General features: G+C 43.2%; 1 protein-coding gene across 4 annotated transcripts; it reads left to right on the top strand.

Annotated features, from left to right (window-relative positions):
- The first annotated feature begins 83 nt into the window (after nt 1-83).
- NCOA5 (nuclear receptor coactivator 5) lies at nt 84-27,088 on the top strand. 4 transcript variants are annotated; one of them, XM_004687439.2, is made up of 8 exons: nt 84-210; nt 9,927-9,993; nt 17,325-17,642; nt 18,997-19,133; nt 20,367-20,493; nt 22,102-22,301; nt 23,463-23,783; nt 24,240-27,088. In XM_004687439.2, exons 2-8 carry the CDS (start codon nt 9,956-9,958, stop codon nt 24,827-24,829), a joined length of 1,731 nt encoding a protein of 576 aa, XP_004687496.1. In that variant the 5' UTR covers nt 84-210; nt 9,927-9,955; the 3' UTR covers nt 24,830-27,088. The 4 variants fall into 4 exon arrangements, with proteins under 4 accessions (XP_004687496.1, XP_012583772.1, XP_012583771.1 ...); XM_012728318.1 differs by having other exon boundaries at nt 23,463-23,806; nt 24,240-24,378; XM_012728315.1 differs by lacking the exon at nt 84-210 and adding an exon at nt 411-505.
- Nucleotides 27,089-27,453: the final 365 nt, after the last annotated feature.

Below are 27,453 nucleotides of genomic sequence, written 5' to 3'. Positions count from 1 at the left end.
CGTAAACCTGCGCGCTCTTGCGACACCGCCGCGCCTGCCGCTGCGTGCGCGCCCTCTGCCCCCACTCTCCGCCCCGGCCGCCATTGCCTCGTGCCCGCGCTGGTCGGTTGGTGGCGCCTTTGTCCTACGGCGGGCAGGTGGGCTGAGGCGGAGGCGGCAGCGGCGGGCCTGAGGCGAAGGAGCGGCCGGGCGCCCGCCGCACTGGTAGCGGTGAGTGCCGGGAAGCGATGGCCGTCCGCCAAGGCGAGGGGCTGACGGGCAGGCGGTTGAGGGGGGGCCGGGGCCGAATGGGGAGGCCGAGACTGGAGGGCCCGCTCGACGCGCGGCCGCGGCCTCCGCTCCCCTCCGGGTGCGCGCGGGGCTGCGCATGCCCGGTGCGGGGCGCGGCCTCCTGGCTCCCGTCAGGCCCGGGCCGGGGCGGCCCGCGGTGGCCTCGGGTCAGCGGCGCCGCACCTCAGCTCCTCTCTGCGCAAACCGCCGATAAAAGCGTCCTCGGAGCCTCCCCGTAGGTTGGGATCGCGCGCTCCGCGCCCCCTTGTCGCAGTGGTGAAGTCGCTCGCCCGCAGGGCCTCGGCGAGTCGGTGGCGCAGTGGGGATTCGGACCCGGGCGAGGTGGGCCGCTGGGCCGGGCGTTCTCTGGGGTGACCAGCGCCGTGCGGCGAGTCGAGCGCGGGCCCCCATCGCCGCCGCCTCGCGGTTCCTGACAGCATCCTCGAGGCGTCTCCAAGTCATGTGACACCCCACCCATTTTATAACGCGGACCCGGGCCCGAGAACGGGGGACACTGTGCCTGAGGTTACCCTGGAAACTGGCGGCCGGGCCCTCGCCCCAGCCCGCCTGCTCTCGCGTCCCCTGACCCGGGGGTCCCCCCGCGCCTCGCTCCCGACCACCCGCCAGGGGCTTCTTTAGGACGCGTTTCCCAAATTCCAGCCTCGCGTTGCACCTTTACGTCCGCCTGCCGTCTGTACTGCCGGTTACCAAATGTCAACTTATTTCTTTCAACTTTTTTTTTTTTCCTTTCTCAGATATGTTTGTGTAAGGTGGCATCGTACATCACAAACCGTATAATGGAAAGCCAGTTATTCGAATGCTCGTAAAAAATAATAAATACCTATCTATTAAAATAAACAGTGCGTCCTTGTTCCTCCTGAAATTATTGTGCGTTCCACGCTTTGGGAAACGCTGCCCTAGGAATGCGGGGTTCATTGCGATCCGCTGGCGTCCAGAATTTTCCCCTGAGGCATAGCAGATTCCGCGAAACGCCCCCAGGCAGGATCTTCGGGACTGATAATTAACATTAGAAGCTTCCTCTTTGTAAACTGTTCTCATTGTTGATTTAAAGTAATAGCTGAGAGAACTGCGAGAACTGTCCTCTCAAGGACACCTGGGGTGCCTCCCTGATGTTCTTGTTGCATTGTGGTGCAGTCACCACCTGACACTTCGTAAAAAGATATTTCTGCAGACGCCCATTGAGCTGTTTTGGTTTTTGACGACTCTACATTTAATGTTTTGTGTATGATTCAGTCTGGGTGTGAAAAGTGACTTTGTGTTGACTTTTTCGAACCAGTAAAGCCCAAGCTTTGCATTGTGGGTATTGGCGATCACTTGGCTGTTCAGCATCAGCTCTTCCTTCCTTCTGCTTTCTTTGCCTTTCTTTTGGCTCCGCTACTTCCAAGTACTCTCTGAAAGCTCTGATCTTTTAACCTAAAAGATAGGAACGATGATTTTATGAGTAGAATGGGCTGGAGGAAACCATCTCACACGGCATGGAGAAGGGTTTCTCTAACTGCAGGTTTCTCAGTGTCACATGCCTGTGAATGCCACATGTCAAAGGAGGCATTGACACGTTTATAGTTAACAGTCTGTTCTGTTTGTGGTGTGCTCATAAGCTCTGTTTTTGTGTATGAGCACAGGCTTACTTTAATTCATTGAAAGGAAACTCACAAAGTCAGCTCAAGCCATTCAAAGGATTTTGCCCCCAATCTGTAAACTGAAAAAATAATATTCCTTGGGGTTACTTTGGTATGAGCACAGTGGAGAACTTAATTCAGGGCACAGTAATTTCCTTCACGTTGCTAAATAGAAGTGGGATTTTATTTTACTTGAGAACATTTCAGAACTTAAGCAAGTGGAACCTCAGCTGCCAGTGTTCAGAAACTAAGAATAAGACTTTAGAAAGTTAGACAAAGAGCCTGATGGCTTGAAACTTGATTTTCGATAACCATGGCAAGTATTCCATCTCCTGTGGCCTGCAGATGGCAGTGCCTTTGTACAGTTTACTACTACTGTGAGAGTCTTGGGATTCAGTTGTGCTGCTTTGAAGAATGGAAAGCCTTAGGAGGAAATATAGTAATGCTTTATTACCTTGTTTGCATTGGTTTTTTTGTTTGTTTGTTTTTGTTTTTTTGCGCTGACTCCCCACTTGAAGAATGAAAAGACTGCTCCAAACTCAGTTTATTCTTGCAACATGCAACGAGCAGCGCAAAGACCAGCTCATTTGCTCCTACCAGTCATCTTTGAGGTGTGTAGATGAGATGATGATGGTGGTGGTGGTGGTGGTGATGATGATGTTGTCTTTGCCAATGAGGAAACAATGGCTGAGATTAGATTTCTTGCCCAAATCACATATTTAGTAGAACATATACAAGATACTGAAAATAAAGGATTTCATGATCAAGTGAAATTGAGAAATGTTGAGGTAAAGCGGTCCGTATCCAGAACTTCTCAGAAGCTTTAACATGGTAAGCATGTGCGATGTAGGTGTCCAAGAGGAGGAGGCATCCTGATGCCTTTCTCTGGCAGCGGCCTCTTATTAGCATTAATGTGCCCCCACACCCCTTTTTCCTTTCCTGGTTTACTAATTATTGTGTATCTTTCAGAAAAGTGTTTTTTAAAGCTCAGTCAGCTTTATTGTACCAAAAAACTCCAGCTTAAGCAAAGTTAAAGTACCAAGTTAAAAGGATCGTACCCAACAAAAATGACTCTCTATGTTACTCATTAAATGAGAGGCACTAGTGGAAGGGGGAGGGTGAGACCACTATCTAAAGCAGCAGCACATTAGGGAAATATGAAGTATACTGACAGCTAAATATATAATAGCAGCATGCCTGCTGCTTTGTAAATGGTGGTTTTATTACCACCAGATATGCATATTTATAGGGACAGTCATTTTCATCCTTTATCCTATCACTTGAAAAATAAGAGGCAATAGGTCAACTGGAGCAGTTACTTTCATGTTAAGAAAACAGTTCCCCTCAAAAAGTCAGAACACCCCCAGACCATAAGACTCTTCTCTTTAGTTCATATTCAGAATGACATTGGCGGCCTATCTTATGACTGGCAATTTTAGGCAAGTATCAGGGCCAACTACAGTTGCCCTGGAGATCGGTCTTGAAGCAGAGTGTCATGTAAGTTAGCGCTGTACAGAGTATTGGAAAGCTTCATTATGAAATAATTTGAGTGGCCCCTGACTTAGATCTGGAATAACTGAATTACTAAAGATCAGGTTAATCCTGATCTAGTGGGCAAGCTTTTGAGAACTCTGAATTATAGATAATTTGGCTTAAGTGAGTACATTTAATTATGCAACTGGAAATTGAGATAGTAATAACATATATTTAGGATGAGAGGTGATGCAAGAAGTTTATTTTTAATCTCCCCAGAAAGTATTTTGATCTCAGAAAAATAGGGAAAATGTGGTTTTGTTGTTGTTGCTGCTTCCAAATTTAGGGTTATAAAGATGTAGATGAACCTTTCTCAGCCTTTGGGAAGCTGGCACCAGACGACATCAGAATCACCAGAACAGTTGTTGGAAATGCAGATTCTTAGATGGCGCTCCTTACCTACAACTTGCAAGTGACGCCTGTCTAGAAGTAGAGGATAGGGAATCTGGCTTTCAAAAGCCATGTCAGGTTTTGTGTACATGAAAGTTTGAGAACTCCTAGTGTAGACAATGAATTTTCACTCATTTTGATGGTTGAAGAAAGTCTAGTACTATAATGTACTCAATTTGGGTTACTAATGGGAATCAACAGTTCTGATTTATGGTTGGATTTTCATTAATGGGTTCATTTAAGCAAGGTTTATAATTTAACTATAGGGTTTTGTTTGTTTGGCTTCATCATTTGAACTAGAAGTCATAGTAACAGGATATCTGTAGTCTTCAATACTTTTTAATTTCCTCCATTCACACCAGTAGAATGTTTTCACCTTGAGAACAAAGAAAGCAGACATAGCAAATTCCACAGTCCGCTTATTAACTTTAGATTTGCTCCATTTTGCAAATGTAGTAGTGGAAATGTAAAATTGTGTGTGGTCCCTTTTCCCCTTTTTGCAAAGAGTTGTATTTAGAAATTACGACAGAATACTCAAAAGAAGCAGGAGTTCTAGCCACCACCAGAAAAAATAATTCCAGGAAGCTTGCAGTTTGCTCTTTATTTGCCAAAGAAGTGGCAATGTACTGTCAAAAAGTGGCCAACTCCGTGGTTAATATATTTTTCTCGCCATTTTATAACCAGATATAACTAGAAATTTAAAAGTTTAGGATACTTTTAAAATAAATGATCAAATGAAATTGAAGAGAAGTGAAGGGGGGGCAAGCAGACTGATCTGAGAATGACTGTTTTTACTTCTAGCACTTTGCAAATGGGTTGATTCCATTTCCTTTGTGTGTAGCCAAGGAATTATGCTTTCTGTTTTCAGGGATTATATCTTTACAGATTTTCACCATTGTCATGACATTTTCTTTGTAACAGATTGAATTATTTCCCTTTGAGCACAGTTTAGAGAGGTTTATTGACCCAAATTACATCTTATGATATATAAGCTAAAAGTGTAAATAGGAGTTCCCAAACATTTGTCAAGGGTCATTGGAGATATTTGTTTAAATACAGATTCTTAGGTTTCATACTCAGAGTAAATTTGAGATGTGGACTGGAATCTGATTTTTAACCATCTCTTCAAGTGGTATTGATGTATCTTCATTCTTCAAATGAAAAGTATCTAGGTAAATGAGAATGGGAGGCATGGGGAACTGTTCAGTGAGTGTAGAGAATTTTGGTTTTACAAGATAAAAATGTTCTAGAGATCTATTGCATAACATAAATATACTTAATACTACTGAACACTGAAAAATGGTTATAGTAAGAAATTGTGCATTTGTGTGTTTTTTCCACATTTTTAATATTTTTTCCACATAGGCCAGTGAATTGAACTTATAGGTTGTTAGCTATTAATTACTTATTGCTCTGGCCATCACTTTATAGTTCTTTATAAATTGATGACCTTTTAAGCATTTTTCCCCACCTGCTTTCCTATAGTGCTCAATATTTTGAATGTCTTATAAGGGTTTCAGTATTTCCGCTCTCATTTTTTAGGTAACATCCATATGGTAAATTTTTATCAGTTTGGCTTCACTGAGACTGTTTTTGGTAGTTCACATCACAGCATCACTGTGGGCCTGTTAACACCAGCCCTGCCAAAGACTAGAACTCAGATTTGCTGATCTTGGCCTAGTGCGCTTCCCTCAAAAGAAATAAAATAGGCGGGAAGTTGAATGTTGATAGACAACATACGCCTGAAGGATTAAAGCAAATAGAATCTTAGTAGCAAACTAAAAAATGTTTAGTAGTTTGGGATGATAGAAATTAAAGTGGTAATTGAGTAAGTAGGCCCTATCCCTGTTGAGTGTCTGAGGCGCTCAGAGAGACTGGCCTTTTCCAGGTTCCAATAGCACTTGTGGGAAGAATATTGGTCACAGGAGTGAGGAATTTAAGAGTGTTCAAGATGGAAACCTTGTCTTTCCACACTACCCACTGGAGGCAATGTAACATTGTACTTAGGCACTTTGGAATGGGGCAGATTTGAGTTTGTATCCTCCTGCCTCTTGATCATTTTATGGTCCCAGGTAAATCACTTAAATTTCTCTAAACCTTAAAATTTTCTATACACACAATAAAGATCAGAGTCAAGCAATTAAATGGTGTAGTCCACACAGTGCTCTTAGTACAGACTCTGGGACATAGTTCGCATTCTATAAATATGTTACTGTTGTTCCTAAGGTTAATAGTCTAATAATTGAAGATAAAATTATTTTAACCCAACAATGAAGGAGCTAATCAATATGAGGTGATAAGTAGTTTTCAAAGTAAGCTTAAGGGGTTGATTTTAAAACAGAGCATCTTCTTACCCCTGAGTGGTTACAGTATAACTTCCCTGATGGAACAGTATACCAGCCAAAGACATCTTCATACAGTTTGAGAAGTCCTGTCCTCCTCCCTCCAGTCTGAGGAGTTTAATATGTGATATCTGCTCTTGTCGGTATGGTTTTCCAAGTTACATGAGCTTTACTGTTCTATTATCATGTATTTCGATTTAGTAATTCCTGATTGCTAACTGGTTTTCAACTAAACCTTTTGGACAGTTACATTTCACTTGTAGTGTCTTACTAATTTATGTAGATTTCTAGATTCTTTGAGCAGTTCATGGTAGCACTCTCACTAAATGCTGTCATCCTGCTACTCTTGTTTACAGTAGTTGCTGTTCTACTGCAATAGCCTGTTAACTATAAAAATTGCTTTTAAGAGTTGGTGGTTTAATCAAAAAATAGATGGAGCAATGTAGTTCTTAACATATGAATGAAACATGCATTTTTATTTATAGTATTTTCCAAGGACCACTGTGTGTTCCCTGTCCAACATGTTAGTCTAAAATAAAATGCAGATTAGGTAATGTGTCTTTCTTTGGGTGTCCTTTACCCCATTCCCCTTCCTATCAAGTAGCATGTTTTCTAGATTACTTTCTGACTTCTTTTATAAAATGCCTTCAGTTAGTACTGCTTTTATTGTCTAAAAAATCCTTACTGAGAAGAGAAGTGCTTTTAAAATATTTTCAGAAGTCCGCTTGGAAATCATGTATGTATTGTTCAGAACATACACTTTTTGGTGATGGTGAATTTGAATGCCACTCACATTGCTAGTAAATGAACATGGTGTAGAAATACCAACCACACCAGAGTGGAAGCAACACTGAGACTAGAGACTGCCTTTTGGTGTTAAAGCAGTTGGCTATGATAAAATATGCAGGAGAAAAAAGTCACCCTTTCTTCCCATTTCTCCAATCTCCTCCAATGCAGATGTGGCTTTTCCACATCTCCTTGCTTGCTGTGTTGCCCTCTTGTTGATTAAACAATTACTATCTTTATAATTGTAATTCACCTTCTAATGGCCAGAATGATCCCCAGATTGTCTTCCCATCTTTCCCTCTTCTCCTTTAACATTATTTCCATTTACTTGGTGTAGACTATATGTCTGTAAATGTTTGGGAAGAAACGAATTAATTTTAACCCTTTACAATTCCCAGTATTTGCATTTTCAAAGAGAAACTTGCTCAAGTGAACTTCCAATTGATAGATTTTCAAAAAATTTGAATGGGCTTTTTTTTTCCCCCTTAATTCTTTAAATCTTCATTATACTCAGGTCAACTCCCTGAAGTAACTTGTGCTTTTGATAGCTTCTCTATTCCGTCTGTATTTCTGAACTCATAGGTTTTCCAAAAGTTCTGTGTTTAGGTATGTTAAAATTTATTGTGTGGGAATTGGTGGTAATGATCATTTTGCTCACACAAACTCTCAAAGTCCCCCGTCCTCAGCCTTATTCTAACCTGAGCAGTCCTTTTAGATGGCAGGGAGACTATTAAAAATCTCCAGGCCTCACTTTCTCTAACTCATGCCACATGAAGATTTAATAAACTCCTAAATAGGTGGCTGAATAAAAAAACACTTCACATCCCACACTAAAAGTTTGCTGATCCCTACAGTTGAGAGAGTGACCTGAGAGTTCCCTTTTTTGCAGAAGAGCTCCCTTTTTTACATTTTTTTCCGTGCCAACCAAATGTAGTTGCTTTGGACTACTCAATGAAAATAGATACTATGAGGTACCTGACAGTAAAACTAGTTTAAAGGTATAATCTTTACTTTTAAAATAATATTTCAAATAATTGCAAAATTATTTCACCACTTCAAACTTACTTACCTCCATCATTCTAAATGAAACTAGTTTTGCCCCAAAGGTTCATGATCTGTGACCATTTTGGTCTCCCTGGTTCTATAGGTAGACACAGAACCAGATGTAATGATTATAGACAGTATAATAGGTCTTGTCATATGATATGGGTAAATTATATAACATCCTAGGAACACACCGGTTAAAGTAGTGCCACATGTTCTGTACTCACCTAAATGTTTGCCAGTTAAAATCAGTGTTTTGATCACAAGACCATTTAATAATAGATAGAATTCTGCTGGGAGATATGGCACCTATTGAAATAGTCTCAACACCACCACCACCATGTAAATAACCAAAGACTTCGCATTTTCTCTGAATCAAAGCCACCCTGGTATGAGAAAGTAGTACAAAACAAGTGAGCAGACTAGGTCAGTGGGCCCTTCTCTACCTGAACTGATATTCCTCACAATTACATATGAAAGACCTAGCAGTCCCTGTAAGACCTACAATCATTATTAAACTTCAAGGGCTACATATTGTGAAAGTACCACATCCAGCACTGAAATCATAACCAGCTATTTCTGTCCTACATAGAATTCCTGTGTAGAAAATATTTCCCGATTTCTTAAAAATAGATTATGGTTTGTGTTTGCTCGGTCAGAGGACCACAGGTGGGGTCAGCTGTCTAAGTTATGATGTCCTCAGTGTTGTCAGAAGCCGCTCTCTTGGACATAATAAAGAGACGACTTAAAATGGGTTGAAAATTCCTAACTAAGAAACTCCAAGGTTAGCAGAGCAAGTCTATGTCAAGTCTGCATCAAACCTGTTCGGTTTTGTTATTACTGTGGTCTTTCACTTGATAGGACTAGGTTGAAATTTTTTAAATACCTAATTACTATTTTAAAACACTCTTGATTATATGAGCGTAATACCATTTAATGTCATTGGATACATGATTAATTGCTTAATATGGAGCAAGGGGACAAAACTACACTGCAGCAGAGAAGTTTTATTTTTACATTCAGCTTAAGTATGACATTTTTAATGCATTTATGTAACTATGTCATAAAAATGGTCAGTTGTCTTTGGGCATAGGTTGATACATGTGCTGATGATCTTATATACTTCATCTATTCTTATTTGTATGCATGATGTATTTACCTCAGTTTTCACAAAGCAGATTTGTTTTTAGCAGCAGGCTTTAGCTGCACAACTTGACTTTTCTATAAGTTTGTGTGATCCTACTGCTGTCCCTTTTCTAGTTGTATATGCCTTTCTCGAGTGGAAACTTTTGAGGAGTGTTTTATCGCCTACCGTGCAAAATGCCAGTTCCTATTCCTCAGTGCTTATCTATGAGGGTTATGGATGTTAATGTGTGAAAGTCATTGTCTAGAAAAAAATTCAATTTCTCTCTTACATCTCATTCTGGAAGATTCCGTCCAGTGGAATGCAACACAAGCTACGCTTAAAGGAGGCCCTGCTTCCTGGATTGTCAGAAGCTTCAGATAACATTCGGCTATTACTTCTTTGTAATATAAAATAGAACTATTTGTCTTTTCGTTTTTTAAAAAAATTCTCTTCAAAAAGAATCTTTTTAGTGCTGGCTTTCCTAGAGTGTAGAAGGCAACCTTTTCCCCATTTGGAGGGGGCAGCTATTAGGTTTAGGACTTGTTGAGCATTGACATGATCAGCTCTCTTGTTAATTATGTGTTAGCTAGAAAACTGAGGGACATTCCTTACCCAGCTAAACCAGTGTACTACCATAATTTAATAAAAATTCCCAAGTGACAGTGTCTGCTGAATGGATTTTCTTACACCATCTGGTGTCATTGTAGTTTTTTTGTTGTTGCTTTCATTTGAATGTGCTGATGATCTTGTTTTTATTCCGTAGCATTGAACAGATGGGTTGATTATTCTTTTCAGATATTAATAAGGCAGCGGAAAGAAGAAATATGAATACGGCTCCATCAAGACCCAGCCCCACACGAAGGTAAAGTACCCCGAAGCAGTGAGTTACCTTGGGAGAGTTGGGCTCTGGGGAGTTAAGCCCAACTTCGTACCTCAAGGGTCTTTTCTTCCCCCCAACAAATCAGAAACGCTCAAGCAAACAATAAGAACATGAACCTTGTATGAAGGGCCTTGCTGCTTTTTAAAAAAAAACATACATCAGGAGATACAGAGGAAGCTTTGTGTTTTCGGTGGCAAACCAGCAAGTTCAGCTTGCAGCAAGAGTTGCAGGCAATTGGAAGAGGATCAACCTCTGTCTGTCCCCAGCTCACGTGTCAATGGGAGCCTCCAGAGAGGAGGAGTGCCCCAGGGTCGCTGGTGTATGCCCGCTGCAGTGCAGCAGGCAGCAGAGATTCGACTCTTCATTCCAAATGGCTGCCGGTCCAGATGTTAACCCAGGTTTATGGAAAGTGCTGCTTGAGAGATTGCTGCTGTGCCTGTACTGCAGACCCTGTTTGCTCGCATGCTTGGGTTACCGTGAGGGGAAATAAAAAGGGCAAAACACTCCAACTCTCAGAAGTCTCCCTTTTTCTTAGTTTTCCTGGAAATAAAAGGTGTTTCCCCAGTATATCCTTCCTTCTAGCATACAAGAGTCCTGATGTCTACTCTACTGATGCATTAAATCAGCCCCTTCTCTGGCAGAAGAGCCTTATTAATGTTGCCATTTACACCAAAGATGAGTGTATATATCCGGACTGCCTCACCTCAGAGCATAGCACACACGGATGCGGCGTGTGCAGTTCTGTGTGGAATGTGGGCAGATAAGATAGTATTTTGTGACTGGTGTCTCTTCCTGGACCCAATGAATGGTGTGGATTTTGCCATTGCCCCTAAGTAAAAATGCTAATTTTACACTGTAAACTACATATTTGGACCATACACCACAGCATAATACATTTCCTATAATAAACTAAGCCCTGCCGAGTATAATGAATTCTGATATGTACTGGTAGCTCCACAGGTCACCCAGGGATATATTTACCCAACTAACTGAGCACTTACACAGAATATGCAGCTGTCCTGCTTTGGAACAAAAATACCGATATTTTGTTTACTACTTACAGTAAAGAATGGTTGCTGTTATGTGGTATTTGCCCCCACTTTAATATAAAGCTACCAGGAATAGATTACACAGATATATCTGTAGAGTTCAAGCAGAGCCCAGGGACAATATAATGCTGCTGATTTCAGTGGATGCCCTGGTCACCCATTGCTGTCAACTGCGGAAGAGAACATATACATTGGTATTCTGTCTGTGCTCTCTAACACCATAAGGAATGCCTGCGGCCAGCAGGTAAATACTGTGTGATTGATTTTGTGTGTACGTGCGAGCACCCTAAAGAACGTAAACGAATCCTGCGGGACTTCCACAGTGCTATGTCTGTTCTGTTACATGCGTCTCACCATACTGCAGATGTTGAGCAGTCCCTCTGTGTTGCTCCTCATTGCCCCGATAAACACGATCGCAGGTGGCTAGAAGCTTGCATCTAATGACCATTAATATGGGACTCCCACTGGAATCTGGTGTTGCCAAATGGTTTGAAAGGACATTCAGTGTGTATCTGCCTTCCAGAGCGCTCTGATATGTGTGTTTCTGAACTAGGCTACTTACCACAAGCTAAGTGGAATTAGTAAAGACTGGTGTCTTTATTCCACTAGTAAAATCCTCTCCTATCTCTTCTTCCCCGTGATACTTAGAACCTCTGAATAATTAGGTATTTCTACAAGCAAAAAAATTAAAAACGGAGTAATTCTTACCTGTGCTATGCATTGAGAAAAGTATGCCATCCTAGTAATGGTATTTAAGTAAAGACTTTTTAACATTTCCAGTTGGTTGTAGTAGGTATTCAATAAACATTGGCGATGTTGAAGACATAACCAGAACCTCTCCCCCATTGGAATCTAATACAGCCTTTGCCAAGGCATTAAATTGATAAGATTCATTTCATCCCAACCTAAATCCAAAATGTCATCATTGTAAAGTAACTTCTCTTAATAATAGCCTTCTCCACCCAAAATAAAAACCAACAACATTGAGAGGACCTTCTAAAATAGAAATCAGTCCTAAAATGAGGTCGGAATGCAGATAGGGCTAGGGCTCCCTGCTTTATTTACAAGCAGTAGGACAGACAGCTTAGTCTAATTCAAATTCCATCACAGATCTGTCTTCCCTTTGATGATGTGTCCTGACTGGGCTCCTCAGCATGTTGCTTAACATGATGAAGTTTAATGCAGTCATGCTTAATAAGGTTCAGGGAAGAGGGATGTTTACATTTAATAAAATCTGTCCTAAACTCCGTGTAAAACCTGAACAAAGAGTCCCAGTTGTGTGTGTTTGGTTGTTTTTTTAATAATAATTTAAAAGCCTAAATCTGGACAACTTGACCATTGTATTCAAAATGTAATACTAACATTTGATCACTGTCCTGATAATGTAGTCTCTTAAGGGCAAAAGTAAAATGCAGTAAGTTAACAAAATGGACAAGTTGTTAGCCTGGAAGGGCTAAGAGTGAACACTGGATATCACTCTGGTACTCATTTCTAGTCAACACCTTGAGACAATTTCACATGTACCAGCATGCTGACAGTGGTCAAACTGCCTTCCTTTGGCACTCCTAATTGTTTTGTGTGCCCTCCAGTCATCGGGGGATGCATTATTCACAGGGGAAAGAAAACAACTCTGCCTGTGGCAAATATTCCCCTAAGTTGTATGTCTTCAGTGCTGCTACTTTTGATAAGAAATATGTTTTTTAAGCATACTGGCAAGACCTTGGTAACACCTTATTTTGCTGGACTTTTAACCTTAAGTGTCAAAACACCTACCTATCTTTGGGAGCTTTCACAGGATTATCACCTCCTCCTCGAACGCTGTAAGCCACAGTTCTGGAATTTCTCTCTGTTTAGTAATGTACGTCCCTAATGACTCCAGCTGTCAGTATGTAATAATGACAGTATTGACCCCGCCAAGTACAAGACTGCATCGGGGATTCCTGCTCTGGATCAAATTTCAGCCTAAAATTTCATCGTTTCATCCTCAGACCACTTCACTGGACTCTTATGTTACACGGTTATCATTGCCACTAGGCGAGTATTCCTTACTGTCTTCAGAGACTGCCGTGTTTCTTCTTGTATCTCAGATGTCCTCAGTTTCCATCTTCAGTTCAATATTTGGACATCCCAAGACCTGGAGTATACTCCTCGAAGGCATGACCACCAAGTATTTGTAGTGAGACTGTATTCTGAACCTCCTTACACTTCCTAAGGAAAACTGAATACATGAATACCTAAGGAAGAATTGTCTACATGAAAAACTCTGCAAAGATTTCCCCCATGTGTTTGTGAAGGATGTTAGGCCTGGTACCTCTGTGGAGAAAGTCATCTGGAATTGGCTCATCAGAAATAATCTAGCTGTTGACACAGGTCTTATGACCCAAGATCGTTTCTTCATATCCACAGTGTTAATTCTATTGATAACTGCTTGCTCCTTGGGTGGGAGGGAGACAGTCCTAGCTCTAGATGGGCCAAAGATTCCGTGCCACAATTGCCTCTTCTGTAAAACCACAAAAAGAGCCATCAGTTCTCAGCAAGCACCATCTCTGCCAACCGAAAAGTCCAGTTTGTGCTGGAGAAAATCATCTGTGCTTCCTAGGGAGTAGCATGAGCACTTACGAAATTTGAATCTCTGAGGTGTGATTATCTCATTCACCCCATATCCTACCTGCGCCTAATGTCAGATTCTGCTCATGTCTCTTCCCCGTTTCAGCAGCACAGTGCCATCACGGGGGGATCAACGGCACACAGCAACCAGACATTTAGGTAACAGTATTTGTGGACCCTATCTGTGACGGAACAGAAACACAAAAGAATGGGTGAAGGACTTTTTCCCCAGGAGCAAAGAAAAAGACTGGCCCTCCCAAGGAAAGTATTCCAGCAAACAAAAAGAGAAGAAATGAGATGCTGACGAAAGAAAGAAAAGAACAGACCTTCCCCAACCTTACTGTATAGCCAAGACCAAAGAACATCCCACGCTTGAGATTTCACGTCTCTGGCTGAAGAGAGCCTCAGAACCTGTCAGTTTTCTAAGATCATCAACTGTCAGTTCTTATTCTGAGGCCTCTCAGATGCTTGGTTCCCTGAATACCCTGTTAGTCCCCAGGAAGAGAAGCAGATCCCCCAGAAGTATGCCACCTGCCATCTGGGCCATGGTTTCCTTCCCTTCACCCATCCTTCCCTTTCCTCTCAAATGTTTCCAAGTGATATGACTTTATTTCTCTCAAAACAAAGAGGACTTGACTTTCTTCCCTGCTGAATAGATGAGGAATTATAACAGAATTTAAAGTGTTTTTCACCTGCTTTTAGTTTGCGAACTATGTGCTGAAATTTAACCACTGTTCCGTTTCTTCTTAGTCTCTAGCAACCTGGCACATGAGGGTGCACTGCACTTGGGTCTCCCATAAAATACCCCTGATGCCTGGGGATGATATTATAAACCTTATTCTCTAGAAACTTCCTTCTAACCCACCTGTTACCTGAGGTCAAGCATCTCATTCAACAGCCTTTACCCAGGCGATACTCAGAATCCTGCACACTGTACCACCCTTTGGTTAGCTGCTGCTTATTTGGGACAGGTGTTGGGGCAGCAGCAGAGGCCCATTTATTCTGGGAAGTCATTTGTTTGGGTCCAAAAGTGACCCTAAAGGGTGTTTGTTTTGTTTCTGTCTCCAGAAGGACAGCAGTCTACTATACTGCTCATCTGTGAGAAAGGGAAAAGGCTTGCCTAGCTTTTCATTTCAAAGACTTACCTTTTCTGTTGCTGCTTCCACCACCCCTTTGGCTCCTTAACTCCTTGTGAATATCATCTCTTCTACATTTTTACACAGAATGCAATTGAAGGGGAATTGAGGGCATGGGAGTGCTTGCCTTCTCAAACCATAAGCATAAACCTTAGGGGATTTAAGGTTATGGTCAATCTCCAGGGGTGGGCTCTGACAGGTAAGTGAGATGTTTTAGTGGACTCAAAGAATGAAACCAAATGTGACATCTGTAATTACCCTAAGGCTGTGAATAATAATGTGCTGTGACATGGTGTTCTTATCTGTGTCCTCACCTCCATTTCCACCAGCCCAAGGTTTTGTGTGTGGTCTGTGGTCTGTCAAGTCCATGATCTCTCTCAGCCTTGATTGCCAAGAACACTTGAAATCTGATTCCACCATTAATGACGGCTTCTAACTGCTCCCCGAGGCAGGTTTGTCTGCCTGTCATTAATCCAGAAATACTTTACAGTTGTCCTTTCCCATTGGATCTTGAGTGTTTACCCACATTGTATACTAGATCAGATGTTATACATGTTAGAAGAATTATGCGACATAGTAAGAAAAACTGAAGAATCTTGGTCAGTCTGTACTTTATTCTAGTAAGAAAAGTGTTTAACAGCCCTCAATTAAATTCTCTGGTCTTCTATATCGAGTACTTCAGGGCCATAAAAAAAATACAATGTGGACTTTTCATTGAAGCACAATTGGCATTTTAAAGAGTGCTGTGATTGTGGAAGAGGGAGAGGTGAAGTTTTCTACCGAGCTGATGGCATCTGGATGAACGCCTACTATGTGTAATCTTGGTAGATGACAAAAGTATAAATAAAACATGGTGCCTGCACTGAGAGGCTTGTAGTTTAATTGAATAACTCATTAAACATTTCCTGACACTCTGCTGTATTGTAGGGAGGAAAAAACTTTGAAGTCTCACTTTTTGGTAGGAAAGCTTTATAAACAGATAATTATGGAACAATGTGATAAGTATCATAATAGAAATATATACAGGAGCAATATTCATTCAAAATATTTAAGGAACATCTACCTTGTGCCAGACATTATAAACCTGCATAGTAGCTATATAGTAGAGATTAAAATGTCCTTGTCCCCATGGACTTTCAGCTTAATGGGACAGTCATTGAACAAGTAATATAATATCCAATTATAAATGACAAGTAAAAACAGGGAGATGCTATGAGAGATTGTGGTCAGGATTTAGGAGCAGAAGATGAACTGTTGAGCTAGCAGCATCGGGGTAGGAGATAACTTTTGCTAAGACCTGAAAAGTGAGTATTGGTCCATTTCTGCTCAACTAGAAGCATCAGAAAATGCCTTAGTTGATAGCTGAAGGACCAATGTAGAAAGAGAAGTGAATTTGGAATAGAGAGAGGTGGTTGGAGTAAAGCAGAGTCAAAAAATTTTTTAATATGGGCAAAATTAATACTAATTTCAGAAAAAGCAATATGGAAGTATAATTGGTAGAGTGGGTGAAACTTTAAGGCAAGGGTTGCATCTAATTTACTGGCTTGAGCAAGGGTATGTGCCATTTATTGAGGTGGAAAGAACTAGAAGTTGAACATTTGTTGGGAATGATCATGGTTCAGGGCAGGTTTTATGGAGGAGGTAATCTTCAAAGTGGGTGAAACGACATTTTAAATCGTAGATTGAGATGAGCAGTAGAAATAGTACTGAAAGAGGAGAGATCAGCAATTAATAGGGAAATTAGAGAATATTTTTTAGAAACAACAGGACATGAACTTGCTTGTGAGGATTGTTTAATACTTGCATTAATGCAAGAAAAATATCCCAAGAGGAAAAGCCATGTGGACAGAAACAGTGAAACATGTCATATGAGCTAACTAATAAGAACAGCCTTAGTAGAACTGAGGTTGACTCAAGAAAGGAGAAAGAGAGTGGTTGGGGAAGGACCATATTGTTAGAGACAGGTGCCCAGAAGCACCTGATGGCCAAGCTGTGATTGGTAATAGGTGGGAGTTAGTATGGTTAATCTGTTACTTGTATGTTGAGTAAGTTGAAATCTGGGCGACTGGCTTTTTGTTGTTGTTTGTAACAACAGAGATAAACGTTTGAGTTGAATTTATATATTCATAAGAAAAATGAACATGATTCAAGTGACTTAATTAGGACAGGGAAGGAAGAATCAAAAGTTAATTTTTTTAAACTTAAACCTTGGTTACTGGGAAGATGATTATTGACAGAAGTGAAAAAAGCCCAGAAGAGGATTGGCTGAGTTCTATATAAAAGTTTAATTTTTAAAATGTTGGGAATGGGTTTTTAATGGGTGGAATCTCTAATGAAGCAAAGTCTTTATTTGCTGACCAGATGGATTGACTCTTCTTAAAATTTTAGTCATGTTCTCACTGTTTGACTGCTATGTTTTAGTGAAAAACACTTGGAGGGTGGGAGCTTTCTCCAGTAAAGAGCTGAAAGGTTGGCTACCTTCAATTTCTCTGTCTTAGCATCTTCTTGCTACCTCCCACAGAGATCCATATGGCTTTGGAGATGGTCGAGATACAAGACGTGATCGATCCCCAATTCGAGGAAGCCCAAGAAGAGAGCCCAGAGATGGCAGAAATGGCCGGGATAGCAGGGACATGCGAGACCCCCGAGACCTGCGGGACCACAGAGATAGCAGAGACATCCGGGATCATAGAGACAGCAGAAGTATGCGTGATGCTCGGGACATGAGGGATCTTAGAGACTTTCGCGATCTAAGAGACTCTAGGGATTTTCGAGATCACCGGGAACCCATGTATGACAGATACAGAGATATGAGAGATTCCCGAGATCCCATGTACAGGTACATTAACCACTCCTCTGCATGTTGGTTTTGGTTTTTTTAAGTTTTTCTTAAGTGTGTGCCATTGAATTAATTGAAAGCTCTGTAAGGTTAGTGACTTTTATCAGCCTTAAACTTTTGGTGTCAAAGGGTAGGTGATGTGCTGCTGAATAAATATTTGCTGAACATGTGAATGATTGATGAACTATGCTTAGTGACTCTAGGTATCTCCCTGTGGGCTATGAAACTGTACAAATTTGTACTATTTGTACAAATTGTACAAATAGTGCAAATTGTTTTGGCAGTACAAAAGCATAGGGAGCATGCGAAATGGCTAGTGTATGAATGAAAAGATGCTCAACATCATTAGTCATTGGGAAAATGCAAATCAAAGACACAGTGAGATACCAGGTCCTACCTACTAAGATAGCTTTTTTTTTTTTTTTTTTTTTTTTTAAGAAAACCCAGGTGTTGGCAAGTTGTAGAGAAATTGGAACGCTCATACATTACTGGGGGGGCTGTAAAAATGGTGTGGCTGCTGTTGGGAATAGCTTGGTAGTTGCTCATAAGACTAAACATAGAATTACTGGGACTCGTCACTTCCACGCCTGAATATATACTTAAAAGAACAGGAAAGAGGAACTCAAACAGATAGATGCACATGAGTGTGCAAGCGGCATACGGTAGCCCAAGGTAGACAGGACCCAAATACCCATAGATGTGTGGGGTTTTCTTAAGGTGACATAGCCACACAATAGACTATTGCAGCCATAAAAAGGAAGCCAGTTCTAGTACATGCTGGCATGTGGATGAACCTTAAAAACAGTACACTAGAGAAGTAAGCCAACCAGTGTAATAGTTCCACCTAGATACTTGCAGTATCTAAAAAAGACAAATTCATAAAGACTAAAAGTAATTAGAGGCTATGGGGATGGGACATGAAGAGTTGATCCCTCATGGCTACAAGAGTGTTCTATTCAGGGTGATGAAAACATATAGATTATGACTTATGTATGTATGTAGAGTTGTTTTTAACCACAATTTTTTTAAAGTAGAAGGCAGGAGTGGGAGGGGAAGGGGCCATGGAATGATTCATTAAAAGTCTTACCAGTAATTGCTACCAGTTATTTCACATCTGCTTTATGCTGGGACTATCCTGAACTTTCTGTACATCCTCCCAGTCATTTTGCATGACACGTTAATAACAGGTGGAGCTGTGGAAATGATAAGCAGCACATCCCAAGCCTGGCTTACTGCATCAGAGTCCTGTGGCTCGCTGTGCTTATGTACTCACAGGGTTCTGGGACAGGGGATTCTCGGAGATTTGCAGCTTAGCATAGTTTTAACTTTGTGCGAATTTCTTTTAACTTTTCAGGAGAGAAGGTTCATATGACCGATACCTACGAATGGATGATTATTGCAGGAGAAAGGATGACGCTTACTTTGACCGTTACAGAGATAGCTTTGATGGACGAGGCCCTCCAGGCCCAGAAAGTCAGTCTCGAGCAAAAGGTAAAGTAGCAGAAATAGTTTATTATTAGTGGTAGAACACTTTACAAAAGAAAAAGGAAACTAATAAATGGAAGAGGGATTAAACCATTCACTAAATGAAGAAATACAAATAGCATATTAATGTATAGCGAATAGCAGCTTAAAAATAGTTTTTAGGGCCCTCCCTGGTGGGGCAGTGGGTTCAAACACAGCACTAAGAAGCTAAAGCCGCTTCCGCATGAGTTCGATCCCCGCCTGCCCTGGAGGTGACCACATGGCGTGTCAGACCTCTCCTGGCCCACCCGCTGCTCCCCTCGGCAGTGTGCTTCCTCAGTCGGCCTGTTCTGCTCCCCACTCTGTCTCTGGTGAAGCCTCTCACCACCCCTGCACCTCTGGCCAGTACCCCAGTTCTGTATGCATAAATAAATAAATCTTTAAAAGAAAATAGTTTTTAAAATGCAAATTGATATCATCTAGTTTAGTCATCTAATAAGAAGAAACAAATAGGAAATTCCAGCAGTAAGAAATCAACAAAAGATTAAGATGAAGAGTTTAGGGGCTTGCTGTTTGCCCATGACTAAACCATGATAGTCCTCTATGCAATGTGGAGTTTTTGTTTCATCTGTAGTTTTCAAATAATAGCATCTCTTTAAGTAAAGACAAACATTTTTTCAAATCCTGATTTTTCTCAGTTCATCTTTAGAGATTTTAAAGTCACTTTATATGTGGTCAAAATAAATTAAGAATCTCATATTTAATTTGTTCTAAAACTTTACCACCTGTTTTTTTTTTTTTCTTCCCAAAATAAAGTAGATTACAAGTGCCTGTCAGTAGGGTTCTTAGTTTTCCCAAAATCGCAAATTACAATGATAGTGAAATATCACCTTGCTGTAAAGTTTGCAGGAATTTTTTAAACGACAATACCTAATGATACCTAAAATGTAGAGAAATTGCGCTAGATAATCTACCCCTGTGAGGGATGACTAATAATAGCATTTCTGGAAGGCAGTGTGGCGGTATATAGCTGGTAAAATGTTAAAACCCCTGTAGCATTCCCTTTAATCCGACCATTCCATGTGGATAGATTTATAGTAATAAAAAATTATAATCCTGGCTGTTTTTAGGTGATAGTCTTAGAGAATTCAGTGGGTGTGTGACGACCTTTACCTATAAGTAGTTTAGTTAGAAATAAGGCCTATGACTTTAGAGAAAGGCAGAGTCCATATTTCAGTTTTCCCTGGTGGTATCTTGCAGAGCGTTTGAAACGTGAGGAACGGCGTAGAGAAGAGCTTTATCGTCAATATTTTGAGGAAATCCAGAGACGCTTTGATGCTGAGAGGCCTGTTGATTGTTCTGTGATTGTGGTCAACAAGCAGACTAAGTAAGAACCCTTTGATATTTCTCCTGAATAAGGAGAAGTCAGAAGAGAAATTGAGGCTCCCTCTTGGCATCTCTGCCCACTGAACGTGAGCAGGGTATTCTGACATTGCCATGCTGTGTTGGCCAGAGTTCTTTCAGTGGTAGACGATAGGAAGCCCATTACAAACTGGCTTAGCCTCCAGAGGGAAATTCTTAGCTTATTGACTAAGGATTTCAGGCATGCATTGTTGGACAGGCTTTGTTTGAAAAACAGAAAGGCATTGGTCATAGTATCGTCTTAACAAACCCAGTGGGAAGAGAGCTTCTCTTTCCCAGTGCTTCTACCTAAAGTCTTGGAATTGTATCTCATCAGACTGGCCTGGCTCACTTTCCCATCCCTGAACCAGTTACTTTAGCTACAGTGTTGGGATCATCTGTGTGGCCACAGCTAGGTCTTGTGCCCATCCCTGAAGTTAAAGTTGGGATTGCTCGTGTTGATAGAACCATGTGGACTGAGTGAGAAGTGCCTTCCCAAAGGAAAATCAAAGGGACTTAGACTGGTCAGACAAAGCAGTAGATGCCATCTTCATGGATACCCTGAATCCCTGATGCTTGGGGCACATGTCTCTGCATCTGTCAGTCAAGAACCCAGCCTTCCTCGTGACATGCTACAGGCATGTGAGACAGTTAGGTGAGCATGCTCATGAAGCCAGAGTTCCCAGTGCCATTTGATACCACCTCTGTTTTACATTCTTTCCTGGAAGAGAATGTTCCCTCTCCCCAGGTGGTACATAAATAACTTCATGTATTTCCTAGTAGTAGGGGTTAAAAAGCTAATTTCAAGGCAGAGACTAGGGAAACGGGCATTGAGAAACCAAGCAGCAGTCAGAGTTCATAGACTCTGGGCTCCTTGTTGAGATTGGTGATGTTTTAACTATAGATACCGGCGGGCTTTTGTTGGACATGTTCATAGACATCATTATCTGAGCACTGACTTTGCACTACCCCTTGCTGAGGGCTTTACTTAAATTGTTTTTGATCTTCACAATAGTCATGTTACATATGTATTCATTCAGCAAATATTTAAATGTATAGCACATGCTGGAAGTGGGGCTGTGATGCTGAAAGCACGGCCTCCTGCACACCCCAGTTGGGTCGATGACTTATTGGTGATGAGTCCTATGAGAAGACCTATGTCAAGATTGTAATTTAGATTGAAGAAAAGGAAATGACAGACATATAAAATGAGCCATGTTTCGCCTGTCTTACTGGTAAAGAAACAGGTTTCTAAGAAGTAAAAGGACTTGTTCTTACCATATAAATGTAAGAAGTAGGCTGCAAACCCATCTTAGCATTCCAAGCATCCTCCCTATTACGTTATGTCCCCCCAGCACACACACATACAGATTATGTGCCACCAAGAAGGCCCTGGTACTGGACAGTGTACTGCTGGTAACTTTGTAACCTGTGTGAGCCAGGGTGAAAAGGGATTGGTCTAGATTCTTGGAGCCTGAAGAGGGCCAAGAAATCTGAACTTGGGCAGTAGGATTTCAGCTTGCCATAGAGGCGTGATAGTGAACGGGCTATGCATCAGTCAAAGAATCTCACCTGGGTGCTGTTTTTTCTACAGAGATTATGCTGAGTCTGTGGGGCGGAAGGTGCGAGACCTCGGAATGGTAGTGGACTTGATCTTCCTCAACACAGAGGTGTCGTTGTCACAAGCCTTGGAGGACGTTAGCAGAGGAGGGTCTCCTTTTGCTATTGTCATCACCCAACAGCACCAGATTCACCGCTCCTGTACTGTCAACATCATGTTTGGAACCCCACAAGGTACGGAGGCCCGAGTGGGTCAGCATTCCAGACAGAGGTGGTCCCTAGTCCACTAATTCTTTTGTGCCTTACTCAGCTGAAACATGGCAGGGCTCTGTTTGAAGTATGCTCATCATCTTTAACAATAACTATGCTGTCCCCAGAAAACAAGCTAGTTGTTTCTCCAGTGGGATACTTTTTAAAAAGACGTCCATTTGGTTATTAGGGAGCCAGCAATACTAGTCCACCGACACCAGAACTCAGTACTCAGATCTTACACAGGTGATGCAAATTCTTTGTATTTATTTATTCATTGGGTAGTCTTTCAGTGGATACAGTTCTGTGCCAACCACCTGTAAGAGACCATATTTAGCCATCAGATATATATGATGGAGTAGTGGCAAATATCTGTGGGGCGGGTGGTTAATCAGTACTCCCACTGTGTCTTACTTCTCACCACCAGTGTGAAGCGACTTCGGGAGGGAGAGGTGGAGAAGAGATGAACAGGTGGTCTTGCAGTAAGAGGTGGCTCATCAGACCTCTGGCACATGTGACACTAAATATGGTAAAATCCTTGTTTTCACCAAACTTTCTAGAGGGGGACAGAGAATACATCAGGCAATGGGATACTGTCACAAGTGTGCCAGAGAAGTGAGCAGAGGGGCTGTGGACAGGAGCAAGGCCCAGGGTAGGTTCAAGTACTGAGAAGCTGTAAGTCATGTTCCCCAAAGGGTAGAAGGCTATGTAGGGTCACAGTTTGATCTTAATCCATGACCTTCGAACTGATGAATTAAAAAAAACGGTAGACAGCTCTGTCCTGAGGTGCACAGTGGAGAGCAAGCTTTACAAAAGAGCTTTTTAGCCCCCTGCAGCCTACCTCCCATGGTCAGTCCCCATGTGATGGTTGTGAATCTGTGGGGAGCTGTCATGCTTCTTTGGTTTTTACTATGAGTCTGTGATCTCGGAATTCCCCAGAGCACCAGCTGTGCAGAGGTTCATGTTCCTCGCCAAAGAAATGCTTTCACCTGTTTGCACACCTCCCTCCTTCCCCTCCCAGTCTTCCATCCCAAGAGTCCTTTCCCTGAAATGGTTTTCTTTTTGGCTTGAGGTTGGTGTAAGTCCAGCAGGTGGGCACTCAGATCTGTCACGGGAAAAAATAATTCCTGTCATTCCCTCCTGCAGAGCATCGCAACATGCCCCAGGCAGACGCCATGGTGCTAGTGGCCAGAAATTACGAGCGCTATAAGAATGAGTGCCGGGAAAAGGAGCGTGAGGAGATTGCCAGACAGGCAGCCAAAATGGCTGATGAAACCATCCTACAGGAAAGAGAGAGAGGAGGCCCTGAGGAAGGGGTGCGTGGGGGGCACCCTCCAGCCATCCAGAGCCTTATCAACCTGCTGGCAGACAACAGGTACCTCACTGCTGAAGAGACTGACAAGATCATCAACTACCTGCGAGAGCGGAAGGAGCGGCTAATGAGGAGCAGCACCGACTCTCTGCCTGGTGAGCTACGTGGCAGGGCCGAGGTGAAGTTCTGACTCTGCATTTCTCTAATCCCCAGGCTCTGTTGGGAGGGTGGCGGCCCAGGGCTTTCCGGGGCAGGTGGGGGAAACAGGCCTGTCATGGGGTTCTCCCATGCACCATCCGGACTGATAGAATAATAATCTAAGATTCTGGTGCTGAATTCTGGTCCCAGTAGTTAACATGGTGGTGGGTGAACTAGTAGAGCTGGCTCCCTAGGAACTCAAATGGGTGTACTTTTTTTTTGAAGTAGTTCTCCGGGAAACCGGACTGTTTTCTGAAAAACAGCATACACTGTGAAGTGATGACCCCCTGGGGAAATTGATGTTATAGCCTGTACTGTGTGATTGATGTGATCAGTGATTGTTCTTCCTGGGCTGCTAAGCCTCTTGCCAGTGGGGTACTTTGAACCAGATACTTCCTCCTTGTGTCTCCTAGGCCCGATTTCACGCCAACCACTCGGGGCGACCTCGGGTGCCTCGCTGAAGACACAGCCAAGTTCCCAATCGCTCCCCAGCGGCCAAGTGCTCCCCTCTGCTACACCCACTCCAGCTGCACCCCCCACCTCCCAGCAAGAGCTTCAGGCCAAAATCCTCAGCCTTTTCAACAGTGGCGCGGTCACGGCCAATAGCAGCTCTACATCCCCCTCAGTTGCTGCCGGAAACACCCAGAACCAGAATTTTTCCACAGCAGCGAACAGCCAGTCTCAGCAAAGATCACAGGCCTCTGGCAATCAGCCTCCAAACATTTTGGGACAGGCAGGATCTGCCCGGAACATGGGCCCCAGGCCTGGGGCTCCTTCCCAAGGGCTCTTCGGCCAGCCTTCCAGCCGCCTGGCGCCTGCCAGCGGTGTGGCTAGCCAGAGGGCCGTGGCTTCCACAGGCATCAACTTTGACAATCCAAGTGTGCAGAAGGCTCTGGACACCCTGATCCAGAGTGGCCCCGCTCTCTCCCACCTGGTTAGCCAGACCACGGCACAGGTGGGGAGGCCCCAGGCCCCCATGGGATCTTACCAGAGGCACTACTGAGGCTCAGTCTCGCAACGCCTCCCAGACCCCTCACCCCCTGGCCTCCTCCCACTCACTGCGTTCTAGATAGAGTTATTTGGGGGACATTCTCTGCACCTCTCCAGGTCCACATCAAATGCCGTAAGTTTCTGCCACCTGCTCTCCTGCCCAAGGCTGCGTTGCTTATTCGAGTCAGAGTCAATATTGCGTTTGGGGGTCTTTTTTTTTTTTTTTTTTTTTTTTTAATAGAAAATATCTGGTCATTGGGCATTGTAGGCGAGAATGGGCTCTTAGTCTGTTTTTCTTGGATTTCTCTGTCCGTTTCAGGGGGGAGAGAAGCAGCCAAGCCCTGGTGGGTTGGGTTTGCAGTGGCGTTTCCCCGTCAGTAACACTGCCTGTTGTCATCTTGAACCTACCAAGGTGTTCGGCCTCAACCGCCCGCCGTGCAGCCTGAGGGCGCAGCACGAACAGGTTGTCACTGTGCCCTGGCTCTGGCCTGCCGCTGGTGGAGGCCGGGGTTGTGTGGAGAGGCTGTGGCAGCACAGCACAGACAGGTTTTGCTCAACCCAGGGCTCTTTTTTCTTTTTTTTCTCTTCACCATTTCATGAGAGGATCTCCGGTGGGCAGACCTGCTGCAGTCAGCAGTTTGACCAGACTGTGGGGTTGGGCCCCACAGCTACCCCCTAACATTTCTGTCAACATCTCCCTCTCCAGTGCTAGTTTCTCAGAGTTGGTTCTCAGAAGGCAGGTCTGGACTCTGGCAGTGAACACCCACTTCAGGGACTGTTTTGAGTTTTTGGCTCAAAAATCAGGCTCTTGTTTCCACCTAGAATCTTGATTTTGTTTTCTGAGCAGCAGGAGGTAGGGACCATTTTGATGTCAGACTTGTGGTCGCTGGACACGTTCTTGATACGGCGGCTGTTCATGACTTTTGAGCCAGAATGAAACTACTAGAGGGAGGGCTTCTGGCTGCTGCTCTAGATGGAGCCGAGGGCAGCTGCTGTCTCCCTGGGGAGGTGCCCGTCAGAGCCCTGCGGATCACGATGGCCTCCAGGGGCCCTGGCAGGAACGAGGGAGTGCAGTGGCTTCAGCTGAGGCCCTGCTAGTGGCTCAGCAGACAGTGGTTTCCACACTCAAGGTCCCCAGATGGCAGCGTTTTTGTTCTGACCTGTTTGTGTTATATAGTGTTTTTTTTTTTTTTTCCTCTTTGGAACTCTTGTGTTGTTAATAAGATGAAATGATTACTTTTTAATTAAAATGAAAATGTAAAAGCTGCGTCCTCTCTTTTGGGTATGGCTAGCTGCAGGACCTCTTTGCAGGTCCCCCTCCCAGATTAGAAGGGGAAGGTCCCAGCACAGCACTGCCCAGTTTCAGTTGGCTGTGACATCTGCCCCTTGTCCCCGACCTGTGGTCAGACCTCGAAGCCTCTCGAGCCTATTCTCTCGGAATGTAGCTCACCTAGTTAGAAGGCTTAGTAACAGTTCAGAGCAAAAGCCTGCTGGCTAATTATAATCTTGTGTTAAACACCCTGTTTGTGGTAAACTTTCAGTGCGTCAGCATCACCCTAAGAAAGGAAAACAGGCTGTGTTTGGCCAGTGGCCAGTGGAGCGGGTACTCTCCTGTTCAGAGAGGGCAGAGTTGGCAGAACCATGGTGTCATAGAGCCTTGGAGAACTTTAGTAGCCAGCTCCAGCAGGAAATACGGGGCCGCCCGTGGGTCAGCGACAAGAGGCTGGCAGCGCTGAGCCTGACCTGTAAGTGGCGACCTGCTCTTCTGCCCTGCGCCCCGGGGCGGGCCCACAGCTGCCCCTCCTGCCAGGGCCTGGCTGCATTCTGATTAAGTCTCCAGGATCTTCCTGGAGGCCGCCCTGGGCTCCTGTCTCCCCGCCAGTGTCCGGACAGCATAGCTCAAGCTGTGAAGGGTATAATAAAATTATTTTTATTGCATTTTGTGCAGACGGGAGTCTAAAAAATTAATACAGTAAAAGCTGTAAAGCATTAAATGGGAGCATTCAACAATAAAGGAAAGAACCGACCCTCTCCTTTTCATATTGGCACAAAGAACACAAGATCAATACTGAGGCAGAATGCGGAATACTGAAACACTTACACTGAAAATTAAAGGCAGGCCTAATAATAGTAATAAATACTCTTGATTTGGTTGCAACCTCTCCTATTTACAAGGGTTTTCAACTTCATTGCATTGCCCTGCACATAGATCTTCTAAAACAAAAGCAACACTAGTTATCACTACAAGGCTATTGAAATATTGCACTCAGAATAAAAGTCACTTGAATGGACGTGAAACATCTAGCTACAATGGTTATAAAGAGAATCTGATGAATGACTTGTGATAACATTCATAACAAATATTGCACATGTAGCACAGAAAACTTGGGTTCTTGTTGTGGGATGTTTGTTTTCATCAACGAAGCTGCTCTTGCCAACCAGCCTGGCCCAGATAGTGCAACTTTGGTTCCCTAATTGGTGTTGGTTGATGCAGCCCCTTCCCCTCGACCCAGCACACCACTTGAGCCCTGGAATGCTCTGACGGCCAGAAGCTAGACCTAGGTGGTTCTCAAAAGGAGGTCTTTGGAGGATTGTTGGGGGGCTGGGGGAGGGGGGTTGCTCTGGTATCTAATACCT

This window comes from Condylura cristata, unplaced genomic scaffold, assembly GCF_000260355.1.
Source record: "Condylura cristata isolate star-nosed mole 26May11 unplaced genomic scaffold, ConCri1.0 scaffold00022, whole genome shotgun sequence".
NCBI classification, from domain to species: domain Eukaryota; kingdom Metazoa; phylum Chordata; class Mammalia; order Eulipotyphla; family Talpidae; genus Condylura; species Condylura cristata.
This window is presented reverse-complemented; position numbering and strand designations above follow the sequence as displayed.

Coding starts and splice junctions, on each gene's coding strand:
- NCOA5 (XM_004687439.2), top strand. CDS start 9,956: ATGAATACGGCTCCATCAAGACCCAGCCCCACACGAAG. Junction 22,302..23,462: donor CATGTTTGGAACCCCACAAG/GTACGGAGGCCC, acceptor TCCCTCCTGCAG/AGCATCGCAACATGCCCCAG. Junction 23,784..24,239: donor CAGCACCGACTCTCTGCCTG/GTGAGCTACGTG, acceptor TGTGTCTCCTAG/GCCCGATTTCACGCCAACCA.